Raw genomic sequence first — 24,380 nt, 5'->3', positions numbered from 1 at the left:
CACACACACACACACACACACACACACACACACACACACACACACACAGGCATACACACACACACACCACATACAAACTAGAAAAGAAAGGCTCAGGGTTGGCTCTGAGCTGCAAGCAGACGCCTAGACTTGACTTCTTCACCTTTCCTATTGGTGCACTTTTCCAGGCTCTATTGCTCAGCCTTCTGACCCAACTTTCTCAAGTCTCAGCACTGTAGTCATCAATTCTGTTTGCACTCCAACAGCGAGGGAACAAGAATAGAAAATCACGCCTGGCCCCATTGATTGCCTATGCACAGGACTTGGAGGCAGAATCCAAATTCCACAGTGGACAGTATAAATATTCAATTGCTAATATGCCTGCTGGGACAGCAGCGTGAGGCAGTGGTATACATGGGTCTGTTTTGACCTTCCTGCTTTAGAAGTTTCTGAGGATCTCCCCACTGCTGGAATACTCTTGGAGGTCCTAGAAGTTTCCAGAAGTACTGCAAGCACATGTTGTGGTTCTCAATTTGCTGGTTCACAGAATTGCCTCTGGTTCCTCCCGATGGAGGCTGTATTTCCAAAGAAATGGTGGGAAGGAGGCTACACTAAAAGCAAAGGGAATGGCAAAGCATGGGCATAGAGGGGAACCCATAGTGGAAATATTTTGTACGGTTGTCCTATAGAACCCACCTTTCCCAGCCAATGGTATTCCCTGGGTGAGGTCAGCTCCGCTATTAAGCCTGCATTCACAGACGGTGGATTTGGGCTCCCAGGGCAGAGGAGCACATGGAAACATGAGAGACATGAACACAAAATGTTTATCCGTGTGTTCACGGCTCTGGCAACATTCACAGCCTGGAGAAAGATCAGAAAAGAGCCTCGCGGGTGTTCCCCAGCCTGATGAAGAGCCCTGTGTGCTGGAGAACATTCAGTCGTGTCCTCCAGACCAAAGTGAGGCAGCAGATCGTCCAACCACAGTTGGCATCTCTAGGTCCTCAGCTGTGTCTCTGTGCAGGTCAGCCCCCAGGTCACCAGGCAGTGACAACGGACACCAATCAGGTTCCAGAATGACTACCGAAGAGTCAGCGTTCATTCCCAGCTTATTTAAAATGCTTTTCCTGACAGCAGTCGAGACAGATTCTGTCTATAATGTGAGGCTGGCCTCAGATGGTCCCAGGGACTCGCCCTTGGTGCCACAACCTTCCAGTTCCTCTGCTTCTCCCATCTTAATGACATCCCTGAAAGCATAGTCTGACGCCACCATGACAGAGATGAAGCCCAGGAGGCAACGTGGCGTGACAGGCAGTGGTCTGAATCAGGAAGCAAGAAAAACAACGCCCAGGTCTCTCTGAACAACCTCAGAATACCCATCAGGCTCTCTGATGGATCTCTTTCCCATGAAGAGGAGGAGGCCACTCAGGCAGCACCCAAGATCCCAGCATTCAGAAGGCAGAGGCAGGAGTATTTCTAGTTTCTACCTAACAAAAGTTACACAGAAAATTGTAGAGATAAAAAAATCTCGGAGAGTGCATTTATTTCCATGATGGTCTAACTCACATCTTTCTGCTGTAATATACACTCATCCTCTGTTTCTGCCCTAGCAGGACTGGAGAGAGTCCGTTGCCATGGTGAAGGCTCATATTTTAACTCTGTTTTGGAACTGAGACACATGTGTGCCTGCCTTTCATGGGTATCTCACAAAAGCTGACTGTGCACTCCAGGGAACAAGTGGGACTAAACACTGGGGACAATGAAAAAAGTCAAGTCCAACCCACGAGAGACTCCTTCAGTCTCTTTGATGAGCGAACAAACAAACCAAAATGTTCTCTCACTAAGTCCATCTGTCTAAAACAGACTCCTTTTCAAATCTCTGTGAATCATCTTAGAATCAAGAGTTTATTGATAGCAGAGACCTTGGGAATCACTGGGGTGGTTTTCGCCTCCCTTTATAAATGAGATGGTAGACCCAGATGCCCTGTGATGACTCCCTGATGACACAGAGGCTTAGTCACAGAGGTAGAACCAGACCACTGCCCAGGGCCCCTCCTTCTATGCATCAGGCCTACCCTGGGGCCCAGTAGACTCCACTCTATAGTATTGTCTCCTGGAGCCTTCACCTAGCCACTGTCCGGCCGTTTTCCTTCCTTTCCTCTAGATAGTCACACCATCAGAGGACAGATGCACTAGCGCCTAGGTAAATCCTAATGGCATCCAAGCTTTGGAACCCAGGGATCTGCTCCAGAGCTCCTGTGTCTGTAGCCTTTGAGTCACACAAAGGTCACGCAGTACAAAGGGCCAAGCCCACTCTAGCTAAGATGGAGCTAATGGTGCCATCTGGAGTCTAGAACAACCTGCCTGACAGGCTAACATGCTAGGAAGTGAAACCCTGAAAATAATCGCAAGGATAGCTGTGATGTAGCATGACGGAGAGCTGGGCCCTGAGCATCTAGTGTAGTACCTCACTGAGTGACCAGAGAGCACAGTAGGAACCAGATTTGTTACTTATAAAATTGACAACTGGCAAGTACTCTTCGGTTGTCAAGCTGTAGCGAGACACCTCATCCTCTACCTAGCCCTTCCGTGATCTCTCCAGGGAAGCAGTTCAAGAAGAGAATGTGCTAAGTGAAGCCAGTCAGAACCTGGCCTCAGGATCAGTCACTCACCCATCACCAGCCCTCAGGCAATGTGTAGCAGGGCTCCATCTTCAGCGGGATCCTAATAGCTTAACTCATCCAGGACTTTAAGAAGCCCCGTTACTCCTTAGGTTTCCTCACAGCAATGTTCCATCACTGGCTCCTCCTTTGTCTTTGGCTATAAATTTCCTGTTGCCTGTGCCCCTTTGTCATCCATTTGGAACTTAACCTAAATCTCTCACCCACTGAAAATTCTGATGGCAAGGAACCCTGTACCTGGAGCAATCACCCTGGGAAGAACAGCACTCCTAATTGGGCTTTAACAGAAATCTTGAATAATGACTTTTAACATGTCTAACATAGCAGACACTAACCACGGCTCTTGGGCAGGAAGGAAAGCATTTACCTCAGCATCCTGTTGGAGGCCAGCTCCGAGCTGGCACCAATTCCCTTTACCGGAAAACCAAGCCAAACCTTCCAGCTTTCATGAAGGCAGTTGGCAGAGACAAGGACCACCCCAAGAGTTCCAGGAGAGGAAGCAAGGGGAGATGACCGGCTGTGTCAGCCTGACTCACTCACCCTATAGTTGGGAGGGCTGACCGACTAGAGCACAGAATCATGAATGAGGTCAGTAGTTCCAAAGATGAGTTTCTAGACGCTTCTTCTACCCATGCTCACAAAGGGTTTGGGGCACAGACTCAGCCTCCGCTTGTTCTGACATCCTGGGGGCTCTGCTATGTGTCTCCTCCCATCCTTCCGCACTGTGGTTTACCTCCAAGGGCATAGGTTTCCCCCAAGAAGCCATGAAGGGCATCAGTTACTCCAGGAATCTACTGACTCCCATGAATCTGGGGCCAAGAATAATCAATTGCCTCCTCCATTTCAGCAGTCAGATTGGGGTAGGAACCTGAATGATTAGAGAAGAGTGATCAGTGACCTCCTATCTCTTGTGTTCCTCCATCCAAAAGGGCTAAGACCCTCCCTAAGCCCCACCATACTCGTTCCTGTGTCTATCTGTCCTCAGTCCTCCAAAATCTCTGTGGTAAATTGTGGTCAGCTAGTAGCTAGCTCCACCCTCTCATTCAAAACAAACTTTATTGTCAGTCTCGGGAGTGTTAAAATGCAATCAAAAATTGCACAACATTCACTGATATCTGAGACTAGTGCCAAAGAACAGGTGCCTATTTGTATCATCAGTGGTGATTTTTCCTGTATGATCAAGATAGTCTACCATACAGTCATCCAAACATTTTTCCCATCACTGTCTAAATAAATGACTTGAACTGAGACCTAGCAACCAAGGTACACACCTTGAACCTGAACCACTGGGAAAGGTGAGCATGGGCCAGGTGGCTGTATGAGTTCCCTTTCCATTGCTGTGATAATACACAGCACTTACAGAAGGAAGACTTTATGTGGGCTTCCAGTGCCAGACGGATGAGTCCATCATGACCAAGAGGCATGCATGCGTTCCCAGCAACATTCTTTCTCCAGCAAGGCTGTACCACCCACACCTCCACAAAAAGCGCCAGCCACTGGAGGCCAAGTATTCGAATACACAAGCCTATGGGGAACATTTCCCATTGAAAGCACCACAGTAACCAAGGGAAGAAGAAAGTGAAGTCACTGACTCCTCTCTAGCATTCTCTGTCAGCATCCATGTTCTGTCTTCTTTCTGGCAAGCAAGGATGGTCCAGACGTTTCCAGGAGTGGCGAAATCTCCAGCTTGCCAATGAGAGAGCAAAGAGCTTGTATAATCTGCTCAGTGTTTGGGGCCTGTCATGGCCTCCCTACTGAGACTTCAAACCAGAAAGGGATGAAAGGGTCAGCTTCAGAACAGGCAGGCACGTACACACACACACACACACACACACACACACACACACACACACACCAGCTATCCTTCCTGACTGCTGTCTGAAAAAAGAAAACTCTGCGTGCCTTTTATTCAAGCTATTGAAGGCGAGGATATAAGCAATGCTTATATTGTCAGAGAGACTTACTTACCTTGGCACTCATAGGCAGGAAGGATCTGAGGACATAGGGTCACCATTGAGGACTACGACTTTATTTCCTGGACTCATCCTCAGCTTAAGGGTTACTCTGTCTCTACAGAGAAATGGGCTCTCAGTTCCATATTGCCTACTGGATCTGAAATCTGAACCTGAAGGTATAAATCCGTGCAAGTTCAGCCTGGCAATTCCCATGCCATAGATTTTGGGATCCGGTAGAAATGATGCAGGAGGCATCTGAGATATCTATAAAGTCCTGCCCACTCTGGCTGAATGTGAGGTACCCATAGGTGCACTCTGGTTTCCACTGCACTTGCGCATTAGCTGTGTCTCTTAAGGTAGATGGGGCAGGAATTTTGTAACCTGCAGAGTGAAAAGTATGAATCCCCCAAGGTCACCTGGGTATCACTGGGGAAACTAGTGTCAAATCCGGGCCATCAGATATGCAGGTATTTTATTGCCTGAACTCACAAAGGTATTAAGGCACCTTTTCCAGTCACATCCAAGGCATCAGTTCTGAGCCTGGATTCCAGTGTGGGGTCTTCTTCTGACTCACCAGCAGTGGCACCACGGTCCCTCTGCTTCTCCACCTTCAGTTGCTCATCTGAGCAGGTGGGTTGCGAAGGGAGTGTGGCTAAGGGTGATGGGAAGATGTCCCATTAGCATGCCCTCTGCTGACTGATAGTGTTTTCCTGAAGCAATAGGAGAGACTGTGCCCAGTTAGGTGGGGAAGTCCTCTCCGTGCTTATACCAGCCACAACACGGGGTGGGAATTTCAGCCTATGGCCTCCTTCAAACTTTAATACATGTAGAGTTTTTGGGGTTTGAGGTTTTGCTCCAGCAGAAGAATCAACAAATGCTGGGCATGATAGCGGATATGTAGACTGGGTGTTTCCAGGATCTTGCTGGGTTATTTGAGAAGGAAACAAAAGCTCACGGAGACTGTAAAGTAGCAAGAACACTTTCCTTAAGGCAGAGTTATTAGCATGGATCAGAAAGAGGTACACTGTCAGAATCATCAGTGTGCCGTGTGTGTGAGGGTACTTGAGGTCCCTGTTTATCTTTCAGTCTTCCTTTTGTGGGGTTCAGAGGAAGGCAGAGTTAGGTTACTAGGAGTGCCATTTTGGAGGTTCTCTATTTTGGAAGACAGACTTAGATTAATAGGTCTTTGCTCACTGTGCGTGTCCCTCCCCATCATGTACCTGATCTCAACCATATATGTACACACATACACACATACATACACAATAGTGTGTAGGCATAAGAGGGTAAATAGGGGATTCCCCCTAAAAGTTCCTTCAAAGGAACACAGCTTGCTTTACTGCACATGTACCCTTAAACCAATCTAGACAAGACTGGTCCATCTTACTTGGTTTCAGGAGGTGTTTCCAAGACATGTTTGAACAGAAACAGGGCATTAGGAAGAGGTTGCTGAGGGCATTAACTTGTTTCCATGCCTTAAACCAGATAAGTGTGAACTTGATGCAGACAGGGGTCCTAAGTTACCAACAGGTTGTTAGGTGCGTTGCTCAGAGAGGATGTGTGCCCAGCCCAGTCGAGCAGACTCCCAACTAGTAAGCTATTCTGTGTGCTTGCCTGCCTGTGATCCCATCACTAAGGAAGTAGAGACAACAGCAGGGTTAGGAGTCCAAGGTCATCTTTGTCAGGTTCCTATTGAGTTTAAAACCAGAGTTTGGGTGCTCAACTTACTAAACCTGGATGGAGGTGGGCGGTCCTTGGACTTCCCACAGGTCAGGGAACCCTGATGGCTCTTCAAGCTGATGAGGGAGAGGGACTTGATGGGGGGGGGGGGGAATGGGAGGCGGTGGCGGGGAGGAGGCAGAAATCCTCAATAAATAAATAAATTAAAAAAAAACAGATTGAGCTATTTAAGACACCATTTCATCAAACCAAAACCACACAAGCACAAGCAACCAAACAACATGGGAACAAACATGAAACAAAGCTACTGAGTTAGCAGCTTCCCTGCTCACCATCTAACTCTGTTTGCAGGTACGATTCGAAGGTTTGACCGGAAATGTGCAATTTAATGAGAAAGGGCGCCGGACCAATTATACCCTCCACGTGATCGAAATGAAGCATGACGGGATCCGCAAGGTAAGGGCCACCTTGGCTGACTCGACCGAATGGAGGCTCAGGCCAATAATGAGGGTCCTGGACACCCACCTCACCTATACCGTTGAAGAGACTCAGGCCGCTGTGTGTTCTAGACTCTTCTAGGCTCTGCCACTTGTCATTTGGGGTTTGGAGAGAGTCAGGTCTTGTTTCTGGGAATTGATTCCCTCTCTAAAATGGAGATGCAACTCCGATATTTTTTTCTAACAATGCTTGAGACTCATGGGACAGAAAAACACTCTGAAAATGCAAAGAAGGAGTCTGGCATACTCACATTAACCTGGGACCCCAATGTTTGAGTGCCTGAGGCTGGAGGATAATTGTAGGTCTGAGACTAGCCAAGGTTATAAAATGAGATTTGGCTTCATTTTCTTAAGACCCTGAAGATACAAAGCAATAGATGTGTATAGCATGCCAGTGATATTCCTGGATTCTGGAGAATTATAGAATGTTTATTGGTGAGGTTAATCATCTTCTGATTGCCTACACCTATTCACAGCCATGCTCTCTTCTCCACAGAAGTCAACGTGAAAAACACATTGTGTATATAACGTTAATATTCATATTAGACCTTTGAAGATGAAGTACAGATCCTTGGCTCTCACTTAAAATCTAAGAGTCACTGTGATTTGGCCAATGTCAATGTCTCCACCTTTGACCTTTGACACTTCCTTCACACCACTCCAGCCAATCTTCCTTCTTTGAATCCATGTGCTCCATTCCACCCCGGACACTTCCCCTACCAAGGGAGGATGGGTTCTCTACCCTGCTGCTGTCTTTTGCTAGGTTGATACCGCCTCAGCCTTCAGCACTTAGAGCAAAGGGTCCTTGCTGTCCTTGGAGACAGCTTTCCTGGCTGCTTGCATTCTGTCTCTTGGCAGCCTCTGTCTCCCCTGCCCTCAGCCTTCTTCATGTCTGCTTCCTTGTGGTAAGTTAGCAAGAAAGCATTGCAGAGGGTTTTGAAGCTGATGAAGAGCTGCTAGAACCAAAGCCCGGCTTCTCCATTTTCTCGTCTGGGATCTGGGCAGATCTCTGAGCTAGGTAGACAGAGTTCACCAGAATGCTGACCTCATGGATTCATTGAGATGACTCAAGACTCCCTAGTGTTTGGAAGTTCTAGATGCTAGGCTAGCTCTGGACCCTGGAAAGCTGGCACCATGTCTGAGACACGGCGGCCTCTGTGTTTCCAAGGCTGTGTTACATATCCTCACTTTGGCCACACAGATTATTGAAATTTAACTTTTTAATGGATTAAAATCTAAGAATTGTCAAGTGCTACACAGTCACATGTGACTCCTGGGTGTCACCCCTGACAGTGCAGACACAGAGTATTGGTGCCATTGCAGAAGATTCTAGATAGCTCTGAGGACACAGCATTCTTGGGTTCCCAAGCCCAGACACCCTTCTTCACCATAGAACCCACCTGTACTCCCTAGCTGTCTTGGCTCATTAGGGCTGTGAGATTTTCCACAGTTGCCGTAATAGATTGCTACAAACCAGGACTTCAAGCCACACAAATATTTCACCTTATGATTATGTACATGGATGGATTACATAGTCAAAGTGCTGGCAGGATCATCTTCTTTTCTGGAGGCTTCTTTTTATTTACCAACTTTTTTCTAAAGGTTTCCCACTTCCCAATCCCTGTAGCACCATCTCTAGACACAGGCTCAGAAACCACATGTCTCTTTGTTTCCCTAGCACAACTAAAGAAGGCTCGTATGCTTTAAATGGCTTGTAAACTAGGTGGACCCCACCCAGATTATCCCAGCTCCTTTCTCCATGTCAGCTGTGTGTCCCTTTTACTAGAATATGGTCAAACTCCGTGTATGCGATAGGGACATCTCTCAGGGCCAGCAATATTAGCCTGCCCACCCCAAGAGTTTGGTTTTGTCAGCTTGATGCTCCCAAGTCCTGCTTCTAGAGAAGGTCATTTCTTCTCTGAAAGTGTTTGATTATCCTAACCCTCAACTTCCACATCTCTGAAATGGGAGCACGTCGTGCCTAGATTAGCTCAGTGGTGTGTTCATCAGATGCACACACCGACATCTGGGCAGTCTGAGACGGCATCCTCAACTCTTTCAGAGCATGCGTATACCCGGTCTATCTAGTATCGACCTAAATGAAACATATCCATTTCTCCATGGGTAAACTGAGGCAGAAAAGCCCCTAAGCTTCACAATGTCCCAGAGAGCCATAGCTAAAGAGACACTAAATTCAGGGGCCCTGACTCCCCATCCCCTGTTTATTTGCAGCTTCTATCAAGGCTGACAGGATCCAGGGGACACAATCAGGGCAGTGCTGGGGTTCAAAGGTACACTAGGAGAATCCTGCTGCACGCAGAAGAGACGACAGGCACATGACCTCCTTCTCCTTCCCTGGCCACAGTTCTTTCAGACCCTCGGAAGAGCTATGACTCTTGCCTTACCATGGAACATGGGTGCTGTAGGCAGTTTGCAAAGGTCTGGAACAGTCAAGATAGTTGCTCTTAGAAAACCAGTTTCCGTGAACCTGGGCTGACTTCAGAATTGTCACAGTGACTATTGTTACCACTTGCCAGTGGCACAAGTTTGATGCCTGTACAATGCATCAAAGCCATGCGTTTGTATCATTAAAACATGGAGATTGTACCTGATCTGGTGGCACAGGCCTGTAAGCTCAGCACTAGGGAAAGTGAGGCCAGGTGAACAGGAGAAGTTCAAGATCAGCTTGGGCTACAAACAAGAGACTAGCAAGGCTGCTGATGAGAATCCTTCACTCCCCCAGGGAGTGGGAGCTGTTTAAATGAAGCCAATTTCCTGTCTAGTATTAGCAGTGCATTGCGGAAAGGGGGCAGTGTAAGGGATAGACGGGCAGAGAATCAGACACCATCCAGCTGTGGGTCAGCCACCTGACAGTTGCTAAGCCTACCTAGGTCTGGATCTTTACGTGGGAGGGATTTGGCTGAGTAGCCTCCTGTTCCTCTCAGTTCTGGCATTTTAGACAACTCTTGAAAAATTCCACATGGTCGTGTTTTTACCAGCTCCTCATTCCAGGCACACTGATCACCTCCAGACCAGACCACGGTTCATTATGGAAGTGGAGTCAGAGACCTTCCTCATACATAAACTGCCTTTGGTGTGACCTTGCCAGTCATTACAGGACCTTTGCTGTGACTCTGAGCCTTCCCCTGACTCTGCCCAGAGAAGACTCTGTCTTCTCTAGACCTTGGCTTCATTAAGAACTTCCTAGAGCAAGCAGCTCCCTGTACAGATGAGATTCTTTACACAAGCCCTGCCTAGAGGCATGCAGATTCCTGCAGCAGAGATGGCTCAGTGCTAGAGATGAGTTCAAAGCTTCCTCCCCAGTTTTCTGGACTTTCATGGGAGAAGAGTTGGGGTTCTAAGAACAGGCAAACCAGTAATTAAATAACATTTTACTCTGCACTGGTTATGTGACCTTGAACATGTCACTCAGCCTTCCTGACCTCAGTCACATCATCTCTGAGGCAGGAGAGGGATACTGGTTATCCTGGGACTTGGAACACTCAGACAAGATCACTATCAGTTCAAGGGTAGTCTGGTCTATGCCGTGAGACCCTGACTTAGAAGAAGAGAGAAGAAGAGAGAGAAGGAGAGAGGGAGAAAGGAAAAGAGTGGGGAGGGATGGAGGGAAAAAAGGAGGAGGTTACTTCAAAGGATCAAATGAGACTGTGCCTACCTTTCCACAGCACAAGTTTGAGGAAAACAGTCTCGGGCATGCAGGGTCATTCACCCACATCCATTGGCTCGTGTTTTAAATTCCTCTCTGTCTGCCACAGAGACTTTACACCACTTCTGTCTGCACCACACAGGAACATACACAACTAAATGGGCAGCCTTCAAATCCTCGAGCAAATGGCTGTGCCTGGTTTTCTGATCACCAGGCTGTTTTGAAACTCACTTTCTCGTGACTAAATCCTTTCTTAGAATGTGGTCTTACACGTTCTTTGTCTACAGGGATCTGCCTCTCGGAAAATCAATCCCTCTGAATCCCTGCCTCCAGGACTTCTACTCAATCAGACTCCAAGCAAATGAATGCCTACAGCTTTCAAGAGTGACCTTGTGCTAGTTTCAGGGACATTGCAAGGCCTTACCTGCCCTGTGTTTCTCTTCCTGGTTCAGGGCTTCTGGGAAACTCCAATCCTACCTGTATCCCGCTGACTCAGGGCCAGCCTGCTCCCCAGGCAATCCTGCTGCAGTTGGACATCCCACTGAGATGCTATCTTGCTAGGTTTTCTTCCAACAAACTTGGAGCTCCACAGAGCAGATTTGGCCCTGGCTCTAGTGTTGTCTAGTCCTATGAAGTCCCACTTATATGTATGACATCTGGGTTTCTTGAAATGAAACATCTTGTCATGTTGGGATGGAATCACACATTCTCTTACTGGCCACCCACAGGGGGTTACAGAGTATTCCGCTGCAGAGTCCCATATCAGGAGACCAGCAATGGAGAGACAACGCCTTTGCCTATTGATTATGTGGCTGGCTGTTTCAGTGCTTACTAATGGCGTCTGACATCTACCCCTTTCAATTCGATTTGAGTCCTCCCTTCCCTAGCCTGAGTTTGTACTCAGTTCAGGCCTTGCACATAACTAGGTGGGAAAAATTACAATGACCGGAATTCCTACCAGTATCTCCATCATTTTTCTCATTCCTGTAGACTTCATGGCTTTCAATTCCACCTGCCTCCTTGAAGTCTGAAGTCCCTGGCATCCAACTTTTCATATACAAACTATTTTGAGTCTAAGATAATGACCTGAATACCGTCATTGCCTCATCTTCACTGGCCAGCTTCCTTGCCCTGGCCACCAGCTTCCTCACTGCCGTGGATCCTATTAGGTGATTGTTTGTGGTCCCACCTTAGTACAAAGACCACATTTCCAGCCTAAGAGCTGGGAAGCATGTTTCAAATATACAACAAAATCACACTGCTTAGAAATTTTCACTGGCTTCTTACCTCCAAAAAATGCAGTGCATCTCCTGACCTCAGTCTACAGAGCCCCAGGCATCAACGCCTGCTCTTTTTCTCTGGCTTATTGCTTTGCCTTTGGGCGTGGGAGATGCTGCTCTGTTCCTTGCATATTCCTTTTGCTATCATTCTAGCAGGCTTCCCTATGCCATAGTCTGAGATAAAGTTGCAAAAAGTGTATTAACGTCAACCTTTTAGATGCGCTAGCTTGGCTAACGCTGAGTGCTGTGGGGGCTAAGCTCCAAAACCTACCTCTTATAGTGCAGGGAAAATCAATTTCTTGTCTAGTCAATGTCTAGTTCTTGTCATTGTTTACTTAAGTGTTCTGCTTCATTCGAAGCAAAGAAACATACATTCCAGCAAACTATGATAAACCCAGTTGGAAGAAGTTTTCAAAGTTGAGGCTGGTGAGTTAAGATCAATGAAGTTTGGCCCTAGGACTCAGCCGAGAGTTGGGTGTTAAGAAGCCATCCCTGTCCACTAGGGTCTTGCTTGATGGCAGCGTTTATCAAACAGATGGGGAAGAAAGAAAATGGAAACACTACGGGGAACTTGGGAAAGATCGGTCTGGAAAATAGACACATTACCCTCCCAGCATTCCATGCACCAGAACACAAGGGTTCCTCCCAATGCGATGCAAAACAGCATGCACTTCTAGTTGGAGAGCCCCTTCCCGCTATCTCTACACTATGAAAGGCAAACAAGACTGTTTGGGGGTCAGCTAGCCATCTCTGCCACAATAGGCAACTAGTTATGACGACCCTCATTGGGGGAAGTTGGGAGCTGGTGCTTCAAAGGCGATCCTGGGGTTTCCATGGACAAATTCACCCTGATGGCTGCAAGAGAGATCAAGTGAATCCGCAGTTCTGTGATCACCTGCTCTTTAAACTTCATCCACTTAAGAATACCCGCTCTCTCATCTGGACTCATTTCCGACCTTCAAAGCATCTTTAGAGGCAGATGGAAAATAGGAGATCAAAAATAATAAGTGGCCCCAGGAGAAGACTTCACCCTGTTAGAATTTTCTTAAATCCTCTCCTGAACAGTGCGCCCCAATCTTTACCAAACTACTTACGATGATTTGCTTTCAGATAGAATCAAAGCCCCTACACCTTCTCTGTAGAGAATCAAAGTGCCATATGGTAATCCAGCCCACAGCTCTCGTCTCCAAAGCCTCTTCAGACACTTCTGCCATCTTCCTCTGCATCCAGCTGTGGAGCCTGATATTCATATAAGTCTGCTGGCTCACAGGAGGTGTGAACCTGAGCCTTTGCCTCCAGATGTCTCTACCAACCCTGACAAGATCAGGTCTTCTTTTCCCATGAGACTACTAACTAGGAAAAAAAATAAGCTTGTTCAGGACTGGGGAGATGGATCAATCAACAGAGCGATTGCTGGGAAAACATGAATCTGATCCCCAGAACCCATGGGAAAAATGATCCAGGTTCAGAAGCATATATCTATAATCCATGCAATGGGGAAGCTTCCAGAGCTTGCACCACCATGGCTATCCTGAGGCCCTAAGGAAATTACCTCTCCACAGCACAGTGTCCTCACACTTCATATAGGAGTGAAAACTGGCAAATGTCATGGGATTTTAATGGGGATGGAAGGGATAAAACATAAAAAGCATTTAGAAGAGCAAGACGCATTCACTACCAGCAAACTCATCCCAGCCCTCAGTGATAAGAGCTGCTGCAGGCAGTAGATGACTGGGCAGCGTCCCAGGCCGAGAGCAGGCACTGCCCAGCTGCACCACCTCAGGAAGTGAACAAACGGGAGGGTAGAAAACTCGCTGAGCCAAAGCAAGAACGTGTGTATAGCTGCCATTGTGAATGGCTGGAGATCATAAAGAAACCATTGATGTCCAGGGAAATACATCAAGGTGAAGGGCCACACAAATCAGACATTTTGTGGACGGTGTCTCTGTTTCTGCACTGTGCTCTGGATGCTGAGAGGGCTGCTCACTCTCCACCTCCTGCCTGTCAACTGCCAGCTCTCCATCATTTTCCATTTGTATATGCATCCCGCAAAATGACAGACCTAGCTGCCTGGAGAGAGAGAAGATGAAGATGAGGAGAAGAGAAGGAAGAGAGGGAGGAGATGGAAAGGGAGAAGAGAAAGAAAGACAGGGAGGGGAAGATGAGGAGGAGGAGAAGAGAAAGGGGAAAGTGAAAAAGAAACAGGAAAGAAGGAGGAGGAGAGGGAGGAAGGGAGGAAGAGGAAGGAGGAAGAGGAAGAGGGGAGAGAAGGAAGGTGTATTGAAGGGGAGGAAGAAAAGAGAAGCAGGAGAAAGAGGTATAGGCAGGCTAGATGTGTGTCTGTGCATGTGTGTGTATGCACGCACTTATCTGTGCATATACCGTACACACGTGACTGCTGTGTGCTGTGCGCACATGTGTGCATGTGTGTGTACATCTGTGTGTGTTCTGTTCTTATATGTGTGTGCATATGTTAGCTAGGTCATTCTGTTGTCCCAACCCTTCCATGGTTCTCTGTTGCTTTTCGAACAGTCTCCACTGCTTGGGCCTAGCCTTCATATCCTCTGCTACTTAGACCTGCATGCCCACTGCTCTCCCAGGTGAGCCCACTGAACTCGCCTATGTCAGCAGCCTTCTGCCTCCACAACAGGGCTATCATCCTCCTTGACCTGGGAGGCTTGGGCAAGCCCAGGAATCATCCCTTCCACACACAGCATCGCACTGTAGCCTTGCACTTCTCTGAAGTCGTCTGTCACCTGCTCACTCACCCAGCGCTTCTGGACTGTGAGTCTGTGTGATCCGCGTCTTCTCAAATGATGTTCTTAGGGGACGCACCCCCTCCTCAATGTCTCTCCAACTCTCTCAACCTGTTGCATACCACGAAGTGTTTCAGCTCAGAGCCTTGCACGTAATTGGAATTCAATAACTTTTCTGAAAGACCTTGGACAAAGTATTAATAACCTGCTGATATTTAGAAATTGATCTGTTGTGCCCAAGTTGAGACCCCCACAGAGACCACCATCGGAATCCAGTCAAGTCCAGAATGCAAAAGCAAGGTTTATTCAGCACGCTCTCCAACCAGGCTGGGGCTACACCACTACTCGACACAGCGCAGTAGGGAAGAGACCTCTTCATCATTTGGGGTTGACATTATATAGGCAAAAACCACAAGCCAGGTTTACTCAGGGTCAAGGGGGTTGGTTTTTCTGAGTACAGTGTATGGACTACTTCTGTATACCCGCTTTCTCCTTGAGGCGGCTACTTCTGCTTCTGTGCATGCCCCCCGGGCTCCCCCAAGCAGTTATTTTCTGCTCCTGTCTAGACCACAAAGCTGGGTGTTGACAGGGGGCTAGCTGCTAGGGACAGTTGGTTTGCACTTTTGCAAAGGTTTCTGTTTCCAGCTAATTCTTGATGCTCCAAAGTTTTTTGAACCCTGTACCTTAACCAGCTGCTGATCAAGCAAAGTTTCTTAAAGTTTTCCATGTCCTTACAAATCACATTTACCTTGAGCATGACTTAGTATTGTAACAATTAGAAGACCAACAGGAAATGGAGCGTAGTGGATTTTGCCAGGAAGTGAAATCTGGAAAGGAAAATATAGGAACGTTAAAAATGAGGGTAGTATTTAATCCAGTGGCTCAAACTACAGTTTAGACTAGGTTTGTAGAAATAGTTAATATTTAAGGATGTATGGATTGGCTGTGAAAACAGCTGCGGGGAATTCAATTCCTCAGCCCTCACTTTCACTGTCCTATACAGTTTCGATAAATAAAGAGCTGAACTTTTGTCCTCCCAGAGGAACAATTCCTGGGCTTAGTCACCACTATAAGGAGGTCTGCTGGGGATGGAGAGAGGACCTGGGGTCCATCTTACATCTTGATGCTTCTGCCTACAGCACCCCAGACTCTGGTACACCGATCAGTGTGTCATCACATCCAGCTCCAAGATTCCCCCTCAGATTGTGCCTTTGCCTTCTTCTCGTTAACAGATCGGTTACTGGAATGAAGACGATAAGTTTGTCCCTGCAGCCACCGATGCGCAGGCTGGAGGGGACAACTCCAGCGTCCAGAATAGAACCTACATCGTCACCACAATCCTTGTGAGTATACTCCTTCTTTGGGTTTACCTGAAGCTCAAGCTAGACATACCCAAGCACACCCCACTTTAGCTGCCAAGGCTATGCCATAGATGGAGAAGCTAGTCAGTCACAGCCATGCTTGCTTGCATGCTTGTCAGCCCACTCAGGAAGCTGGAAGGAAGGAGGGAAGAGTTCCAGGCCAGCCTCTGCTATATAGTGAGACTGTCTCATAAGACAACAACAACATTAGTAATAGCAATGGTAATAGTAATAATAATGAAACCACAGAGACAGGGGAAAGGGCTTGATTCTTGTTTTCCCTCAGCATCTCTAAGATCCACTTTCACCCAGCATCCTTGGATAAGCCACATCTGATCTTCTGAGCCACTTGCACCATATATGAAACACAAAGGTGTCCCTAAGTTGTTCTAGTTTCTGTATGTGCCTCCTTCAATAGAAGCCACATTCTCCCGCAGATTAACACACAGAGGACACAGAAGACTGCTGTGGTCCAATAACTTGTGAAAAATCTAAAATCTATTCAGAGGTACCTTTAAAAATATATTGCAGAGGGCCTGAGTCCGATTCCCTAGGGGAATCTAACATTCTCTTCTGACCTCCTCCGACACAAGGCACACGTGCAGCATACAGACATACGTACGGGCAAAACACTCATGCACATAAAATAATTTTTTAAAAAATTACACAAAGAACATAATTTGGAAAGCCCTGTTACTGTGATAAGATATTCTTATTTTTAACAGAACTTGTTTTATTTTTCCAAGAAGTTTATAATTGAGTAAGGAGCAGAAACTTAGGAAACGTCTTAAGGGGTTAGAAAGACTCGTCAGTGCTAACCAACACTGGAAGCATCCTTCTGTGCCCGGTCAAAGTCCTCCCCACCCGCAGCCACACCCATAGGCCACACCCTCTGTCCCCTTTCTCCACCAGGAAGATCCTTATGTGATGCTCAAAAAGAATGCCAACCAGTTTGAGGGCAACGACCGCTACGAGGGCTACTGCGTGGAGCTGGCTGCAGAGATCGCCAAGCATGTGGGCTACTCCTACCGACTCGAGATCGTCAGTGATGGCAAATACGGAGCCCGGGACCCTGACACAAAGGCCTGGAATGGCATGGTGGGAGAGCTGGTCTATGGAGTAAGTGCCTGGGGTACGGGAAGGACAGAGGAAAGAATGCATTTGCTAGCTCAGTGGCTCTATGCAAAAACTGACTCCCCGATTAACAGAAAGTCATCTACTGTTTTAAGACATGGGAATCCAAATCCCTGGTCCTAATTCCCTCAACCTAGCTCAGTGTCTGTCATTTCAGTTGACCATCGTCCAGCACAGGTGACAGCGTAGACAGCTCCAGGGTCTGCTCTCTCAGCAGATAACAAAGCTCATACTAATCTACTAAGAGTCACGTGTGGTTCCCACCGAGCCTAGATGCATCTTGGTCCAAGCTCACTCTTTTCTGTAATCTCTTTTACAACTTCTGGTCATCCAGTATCCTCTCATGTTTTGTTCCCTTGAGCTTCCTCTGCCATCCTCCACCTCTGATGCCCCTTCCAGAACACTTTTCCAAGTCCTCTTTCTGTCCCCCCAGAACAGGTGAGGCTTGCCTTCAAACTGCCCCGGCTTCCCATTCTAGAACCTCGTCTCTGCTCCTTTGCGGCTCACTTTGCCTCAAGGTGATTTGTGTGCTCAGAGCAGGCCCAAGCCATCTATGTGGTACACCACACTTAAAGCAAACCCCTTGGCAACTACTGTAAAAAGCATCGATAAATTGAAGCCATCTTGAGCAGGCACTGAATGGCTAGTGGTGTTTGCAGTGTCTGGAGAGTCGTGAGAAGCCAAGGCTCCCAGACCTTGCACATGGCCTAGGGTCAAAGAGACAATGGTAAAGAGCAGATCAAGAGCAGAGGACTCAGAAGTCTAAATTACATGGTCCCCAGAAGAGACTGCAGAGATTTCTAGCCCTTCTGGGTGTGAAGAACTTGGAAAACAGTTATATTGACATAGAGACAGAGAGCTGGGCAGCCAGGGAGTTCCTAGGTATAAATGGCAGGATGGTAGGAGCGGCAAATAGGGGAAGGTCAGGAAAACCCTGGGTTGACCTCTCTGGGTGGGATTGCACAGAGAAAATTTTGAGTCACAAATGACAAGGCAAGAGTGTGGGCTGCCTCAGTCAGCACCAGGAGATGATTGGCAGCTCTCAAGTAGAGCAGCAAGGGCAATAGAAGGGCAGAGACGGTGGCTCAGTTGACAGAGTCCCTGTCTAGCATGCACGAGGCCCTGAGTTCAGTGCACAGCACTGCATACCCTAGACATGATGGTACACATCTGTAATGCGAGCCTTCCAGAAGTGGGCACATAAAGGTCTGAAGTCTGGCCTCTTCCTGGATGAGTTTGAGGCCAGCCTGGGCTAGAAAACTTATCTTAGAAAAAACAGCAAAATAACAAAAGTCAGTTCCCGTACGGTGCAAGAAAGGGACCATGGAGGTTTCCTTTATAGGACTGGAAAATGCCAGCTGCATCTTTGAGTTGAAACTCACGCTGTGCCTCGGGTTGACTCAGGTGATGGTCAAATGGAATTGGTCACTTTAGAGGATTGTGAGTCTCACAGTCCCACGTCAGGGCAGGAGGATTCATGATGGCCGTGAAGTATATACCTGGCCAAAGGAGGGAGAGAGGGCACAAAGAAGGTATTCTAAAGAAAAGTGGCTTTCAAGGCCACTTGTGAAGATAGAGAGTGGGTTGGGAAAAGCCGTCCACATCTCCCTTTCTTCTTCCCTTGATGTCTCTCACTTTGGAAACTCTGTCAATGAAGCAGAGAGCTGGATGGGCCCTGCTGCATCTGGAGGCTGGTTTCCATGGGAACTTCCTCTGCTCTCTTAAGGTCATTGCCATGGCAATTGCTCTGAACTTCTCACCTTCGCCAATGTTCATCTTCGCCTTCACCTCCTGTATTGCACTTCTCTTTGTCAAAAAGACCGCGGTCTGGGCAAAGCAATATGTGACCATCCCAAGGGCACAACCCCAGTGCCAGCAGCTAGTGCAGTAGCTCATCCACCCTCCAGAGACCTGGAGTCATCGCCATAGGCTTCATTTTAAGCCTAAGGTCTTCTGCCCTCTTCATTAGACCTGTCCCTCTGCCAGGGAAAACCGATTCCCAGGGAAGTCATGTTGAGCATAAAACAATTCACCTTTATCTTGAGTTCATCTTTCCCAATTCATTCCCCCGAGAGAAATGAGGGATGTTAGGGAAATATCTATCAACCACAAGCCACCAGTGGGGTTAAAAAGAAAAAAGAAAGAAAGAAAAAAACTAACTTACAGGACACCAAGCTTCCTGCTCTGTGAAAGCAGGGGCCGCTAGGAGTCTGAGAGTGTCTGCTCTCTCCCTGGCTCTTGTCTGCAGTAGTAACTAGTTCACACCCTCTCAGATTCCCTGTGCCATGCTTAGTGCTGTGCTCATCTGTGACGTCCTCACCTCAACCCCATAAGGTGGCGAATATCATTTCTGCACTTTGTAGAGGAGGAAACAAAGGCTCTGGGGTTAGCTGATTTGTCTAAGGATACACGGCCAATAACAGCGGTCACAACCCAAAGCTCTATCTTCCGTTCTCCACAAGGACATCCGCATCTGTAAACATCACCCCATCCAAACCCGAGGCTGTGAAGCTAAGAGGAACTGAGAAATGAGCCACAGGCATTCTCAGTGAGGGGGGTCACATGCTGAACCTTTGGGACCATCTCCTTGTCTGTCCACAATGGGAGCGGAAAGAGTAAAACCTGCAGACAGACTCCCGGGGTTGAGTTCCAACTCTGCCATTCTCTGAGCTGCAAGGCTCCTGTAAACCCCTTGACTCCCCCGAGATCAGCTCCCTGAGAGGATGGGGAGCATTTGCTGCAGGCCTGTGGAGGGAGTGCTGACCCATATAGTCCAGCTCTCAAATTGTCTCACCGAGACCATCTTCTGTGGTTCTTGCCCCTTTTTGCTGTACTCTGGCTGTCTGGTGTGTCTCAGCACTGCCCAGGGACAGATGAGCAAGCCTTGCACTCTTCCCTGCTTTCCAACAGGCTAGGTTTAGCATTCAAACCCTGAACACTTTTGTAGCTTCTAGCAATCTTCCTGGATTTTGTCACTACCAGGCCCTTCCTCACACGGTTCCTTCCTCTTGGAATACTACTCCCTACTAGAGCATCAGGCCAATTCTGTCTTTTCTGCAATGCCACATTAACATGTCACTTCTTGCATGCTACAATCCCTGGGTTTCCAGCTTGATAGACCCCTCCTCTTCTCCTGCAGTGTCCCATCTGCCTTGGAGGCTTGATAAGCGTGCCGTGTGTGTGTGTGTGTGTGTGTGTGTGTGTGTGTGTGTGTGTGTGTGTGATATGATAACCTCTTCCACAAGCTTATAACTCTTGAATATGGGGGACCATGGTTTAACTCCAGCTTCCATCCAAGAGCTTACACAAAATCGTTCCATAAATGTTTATTGGGTTCACTTTGCCGTCACCCTCTCGTTTAGCCAGGATAATCTTGGTTGTGGGTAAAAGAAATCCGATGCAAACTGGCTTAAGCAAACAAAACAACTGCCATGTGTTTCTAGAGATAGAGGAATGTATTGAAACGTTTCCAAGAAGCCCAGTGTAAGCCCTGAATTGAGGGACCCAAACGGCAGCCTCTGGGGTCATCCTTTGTGCAACTCAGCGCAGACCCCAGCTCTCAGGGTAAATTCTCACTGAGCCCCATGGGTCTAGGGCATCCCCAAGTAACTCTCTCAGGCCTGGGAGTAGGGTATGATGAGGAAGGATTGTATCTACTTCCCTAGGTAACCAGCCCAGGTACCTGGCCTGGATGGGTCTCAGAACACAAGAAGGAAGCCTGGCCACTGGATAAACACAAGCTGCAGCCAGCCCCTTTCTTCTGGAATGAGGATGGCAAGTGGAGCTGTCAGAGAGTGGAATGAACTCCTCTGTCAAGTAGCAAGCTATGGTCCATTTCTCAGAAATACTTTCCAATGTCTGAGCCGTTGCACTTAACAAGGTCCTATGCCATTTCTATATCATTTAAGATAAAATATATTCACTAAGCACTTGCTAAACAAGCATGAGGACCTGAGTGTGGATTCCTAGCATCCATGTAAAAAGCCCAGTGCTGTAATGCATGCCTGCAATCCCAGCTCTGGGGAGGGGATGCAAAGCCAGAGGACAGCAGTGGCTCAACTGGCCAGTCAATCTAAAAAATCAATGAGGTCCAGGTTTAGTGAGAAACACTGTCTTCCCAAACAAGGTGGAAAGCAATTACACACACATACATACACACACACACACACACACGGAAGACAGAAACAAGAGAAAGAACTGCTGAGCTCCACTGAACCTGATTTGATTTGATCCTTTCAGAGAGCAGATGTCGCGGTGGCCCCTTTGACCATCACCTTGGTCCGGGAGGAGGTCATTGACTTCTCCAAGCCATTCATGAGTTTGGGAATCTCCATCATGATTAAGAAGCCACAGAAGTCCAAGCCGGGTGTCTTCTCCTTTCTTGACCCTCTGGCCTATGAGATCTGGATGTGTATTGTGTTTGCCTACATCGGAGTGAGCGTCGTCCTCTTCCTGGTCAGCCGGTTCAGCCCTTACGAATGGCACAGCGAAGAGTTTGAAGAGGGACGAGACCAGACCACCAGTGACCAGTCAAACGAGTTCGGCATATTCAACAGCCTCTGGTTCTCTCTGGGAGCCTTCATGCAGCAAGGATGTGACATTTCTCCCAGGTCAGTTGACTCTTTTTAGCATCTTTACTTAATGTTATAATGTTCTTGAGATGAAAAACTATTAGAAATGCAAGAAGTGGGGATGAGGGCTGGGGAAGTAGTCAGTTGGCAACGTGTTTGCTGTGCAAATATGAGGATCTGAGTTTGATTCCTAGAGCCCATGTTAAAAAGCTGAAAGTGATAGTATTCACTTGTAATCACAGGACTGAGGAGGCAGAGAAGGAGGATCACGGGGCTTACTGGCTGGCCAGCCAGGATCCGTGAGTCTCCTGTCCCCCTGAGAGTTCTTGACTCAGAAGGTTGGTGGTTCCTGAGGAGGAATGGCACTTTGACCTCTTTCCTTCACATACATGTGCACATCACACACACACACACACACACACACACACACACACACACACACATACACACACACACACACACTGAGAATTCTTTCCAGATTTCATTGCATCTAAGTTTCTACTATTGTTTTGGTCAACTGTTGTTTGCTTGTTGTGGGCTCTTCTGGATGCTTCTATGGTTAGGCCTGCTGTCTGCTGACTGGATGATGTGCTGTCTAGACACAGGCATTGTGACTGATAATCTGGAGATGACAAGTACAGAGGAAGACTGGAGGACGGTTTGGTACAACCAACGTTCTCTGAGCACCTACCATGGTCCTAGCAGGGAGACACCCTCTAACTGAATGCACACAGAAGCAGATCAGAACTCCCAAGACCCTGCTTTCACAAAGTTGCCAAGGCCACGTTGCCCTGGTGACAGAGCTGAGCACTGTCCCTGTATAATGGAGTGCTGGATCCAGCACATACCCTCTCTGTGGGGCATTGGCCAAGTCACTTTATCCAGACAGACCCTGGCTTTCTTTTCTCAATGGGAAAGAACTCTTCTCTTTCTGGTTCTGCTTTTGAGGAGAATTCTAATTCCAGCAGCACTATAAACTTGCTCCTTATGGTTCATATATTCAGAACCCCAGTGGCCCCACTTTTGACTGTTTTGTGTATTAGACTTGCCCATACAGTTTATTTTAGGAAAATACTTTTGAAGCCATGAGGAAGTATATAAAGGAAGGGGAGAAAGACACAGTTTGAGAACTACCAACTAACACCCAGGTTCACTGACATCTTGTTTTTATGTGTAGTATTATTTTGGCTACATTCTAGAATGTTTGCACCACCTCCCCTCAAGCTGACCTGGTGAGAAAGGCAACATTGCGTGGTCTACTCCCATGGCCTATTCCCGTGAGCTCCCTTGTGTCTGTCACTCCCTTGTAGATGACCACATCTCATTATCAGTCAAAGAAGCATGGCTTGGACTTTGGCCTCCAGGGATCTACTAAAGTATTAGCGCATAAATTTCAGCTCTCATGAAAGTGTCTAGAGGCATATTTACCTCCATCTGTAATTTGCATTTGAGTGTTAATGAGCACCGATGTTCCTAATGGCTTCCTAACCAGCCTTCCCCAGAACTCACTTTGTCTGACTTATAATTTGGAAAGCCTCACTGTTCACCGTTTTAATCTTGTTTTTCTTTAAATAAGAAGACAGTCGGAGGGGGTGGGGTGATGTGGGCGAGAAGGTGTGAGACTGGATACTCAGCCAATACTGGCAAACACAAGGCGAAGACAGAAGAAACCAGGCAGGGGAAGGGCTTGCTCAAAGATAAATCCAGCCACTGGATAAACAGTGAGAAGAGATAGCTCTGGATGGGTCGGCATAATGTACAAATACGGGAACATGCGCACAGTGAGAGCTTGCTCTACTGTCACTTCCGTTAGAGGCAGACACTTGCCACTTACCGGCAGCCTTGTGGTCCAGCTGCCAGTGTTTTTGCATCTTTCCAGGGTCTCATGTGCATATTTCACAAACTGGATCCTCTGTCAGGCACAGCTTTGTTTAATCTATATAAGTTTGGCAATGGTTGTCCCAAACGGAATGACAGTGACGTATGCATTCACCAGCTCGCCACAGCCCCTCCCGACCCGCTTCACTCTCATGACTTTGACAGCCCCTCAGAGTGTCTGTGATCCATGAATGACAGGAAGTACAGACTGTATTCTCATGGCTTCTGAGGGACCCACTGGAATGTCTTCTTCATGAGGGCACTTGATGCTATGAACTTTTTTCTTAGAAGTGCTATCATTGTGTCCCATAAGTTTGGTATGTTGTGCATTTTCGTTAAATTCCAAGAAGTCTTTAATTTCTTTCTTCATTTCTGCCTTGATGCAGCCATTGTTCAGTGCGAAGTTGTTTGGCTCCCATGAGTGTGTAGGCTTTCTGTTGTTTCTGTTGTTCTTTAATCCGTGGTGATTGGTGGGATACAGGAAGTTACATCAATTCTCTTGTATATCTTGAGGCTTGCTTTGTGACTGAGTATGTGATCAAGTTTGGAGAATGGTCCATGAAGTTCTGAGAAGAAGGTATATTCTTTTGTGTTTGGATGAAATGTTCTGTAGATAACTGTTAGGTCCATTTGATTCATAACATCTATTAGCTCCATTATTTCTGTTTAGTTTTTCTCTGGATGACCTGACCATTGGTGAGAGTGGGGTGTTGAAGTCTCCTACTTTTAATGTGTGGGGTTTAATATGTGATTTAAGCTTTAGAACATTTCTTTTACAAATGTGGGTACCCTTGCATTTTGGACATAAATGTTAAAATTGAAATGTCATCGTGGTGAATTTTTCCTTTGATGAGTATGAAATATCTATCTCCATCTACTTTGATTAATTTTGGTTTGAAGTCTATTTTAATAGATAGTAAAATAGCTACACCTGCTTACTTCTT

General features: G+C 47.2%; 1 protein-coding gene across 2 annotated transcripts in view; it reads left to right on the top strand.

Annotated features, from left to right (window-relative positions):
* The window catches only part of Gria1 (glutamate ionotropic receptor AMPA type subunit 1), a 326,032-nt gene that overhangs the window by 223,393 nt on the left and 78,259 nt on the right, over nucleotides 1-24,380 (top strand). For both annotated transcript variants that reach the window (XM_005350036.3, XM_005350035.2), the window contains exons 8-11: nucleotides 6,644-6,748; nucleotides 15,725-15,835; nucleotides 16,766-16,972; nucleotides 21,227-21,597. In XM_005350036.3, coding sequence (XP_005350093.1) covers nucleotides 6,644-6,748; nucleotides 15,725-15,835; nucleotides 16,766-16,972; nucleotides 21,227-21,597 — 794 coding nt within the window. The remainder of the gene's footprint in view (nucleotides 1-6,643; nucleotides 6,749-15,724; nucleotides 15,836-16,765; nucleotides 16,973-21,226; nucleotides 21,598-24,380) is intronic.

This window comes from Microtus ochrogaster, chromosome 7, assembly GCF_000317375.1.
Source record: "Microtus ochrogaster isolate Prairie Vole_2 chromosome 7, MicOch1.0, whole genome shotgun sequence".
NCBI classification, from domain to species: Eukaryota; Metazoa; Chordata; class Mammalia; order Rodentia; family Cricetidae; genus Microtus; species Microtus ochrogaster.
Note: the sequence above shows the minus strand (reverse complement) of the source record. Positions and strands in the feature narration are given on the sequence as shown.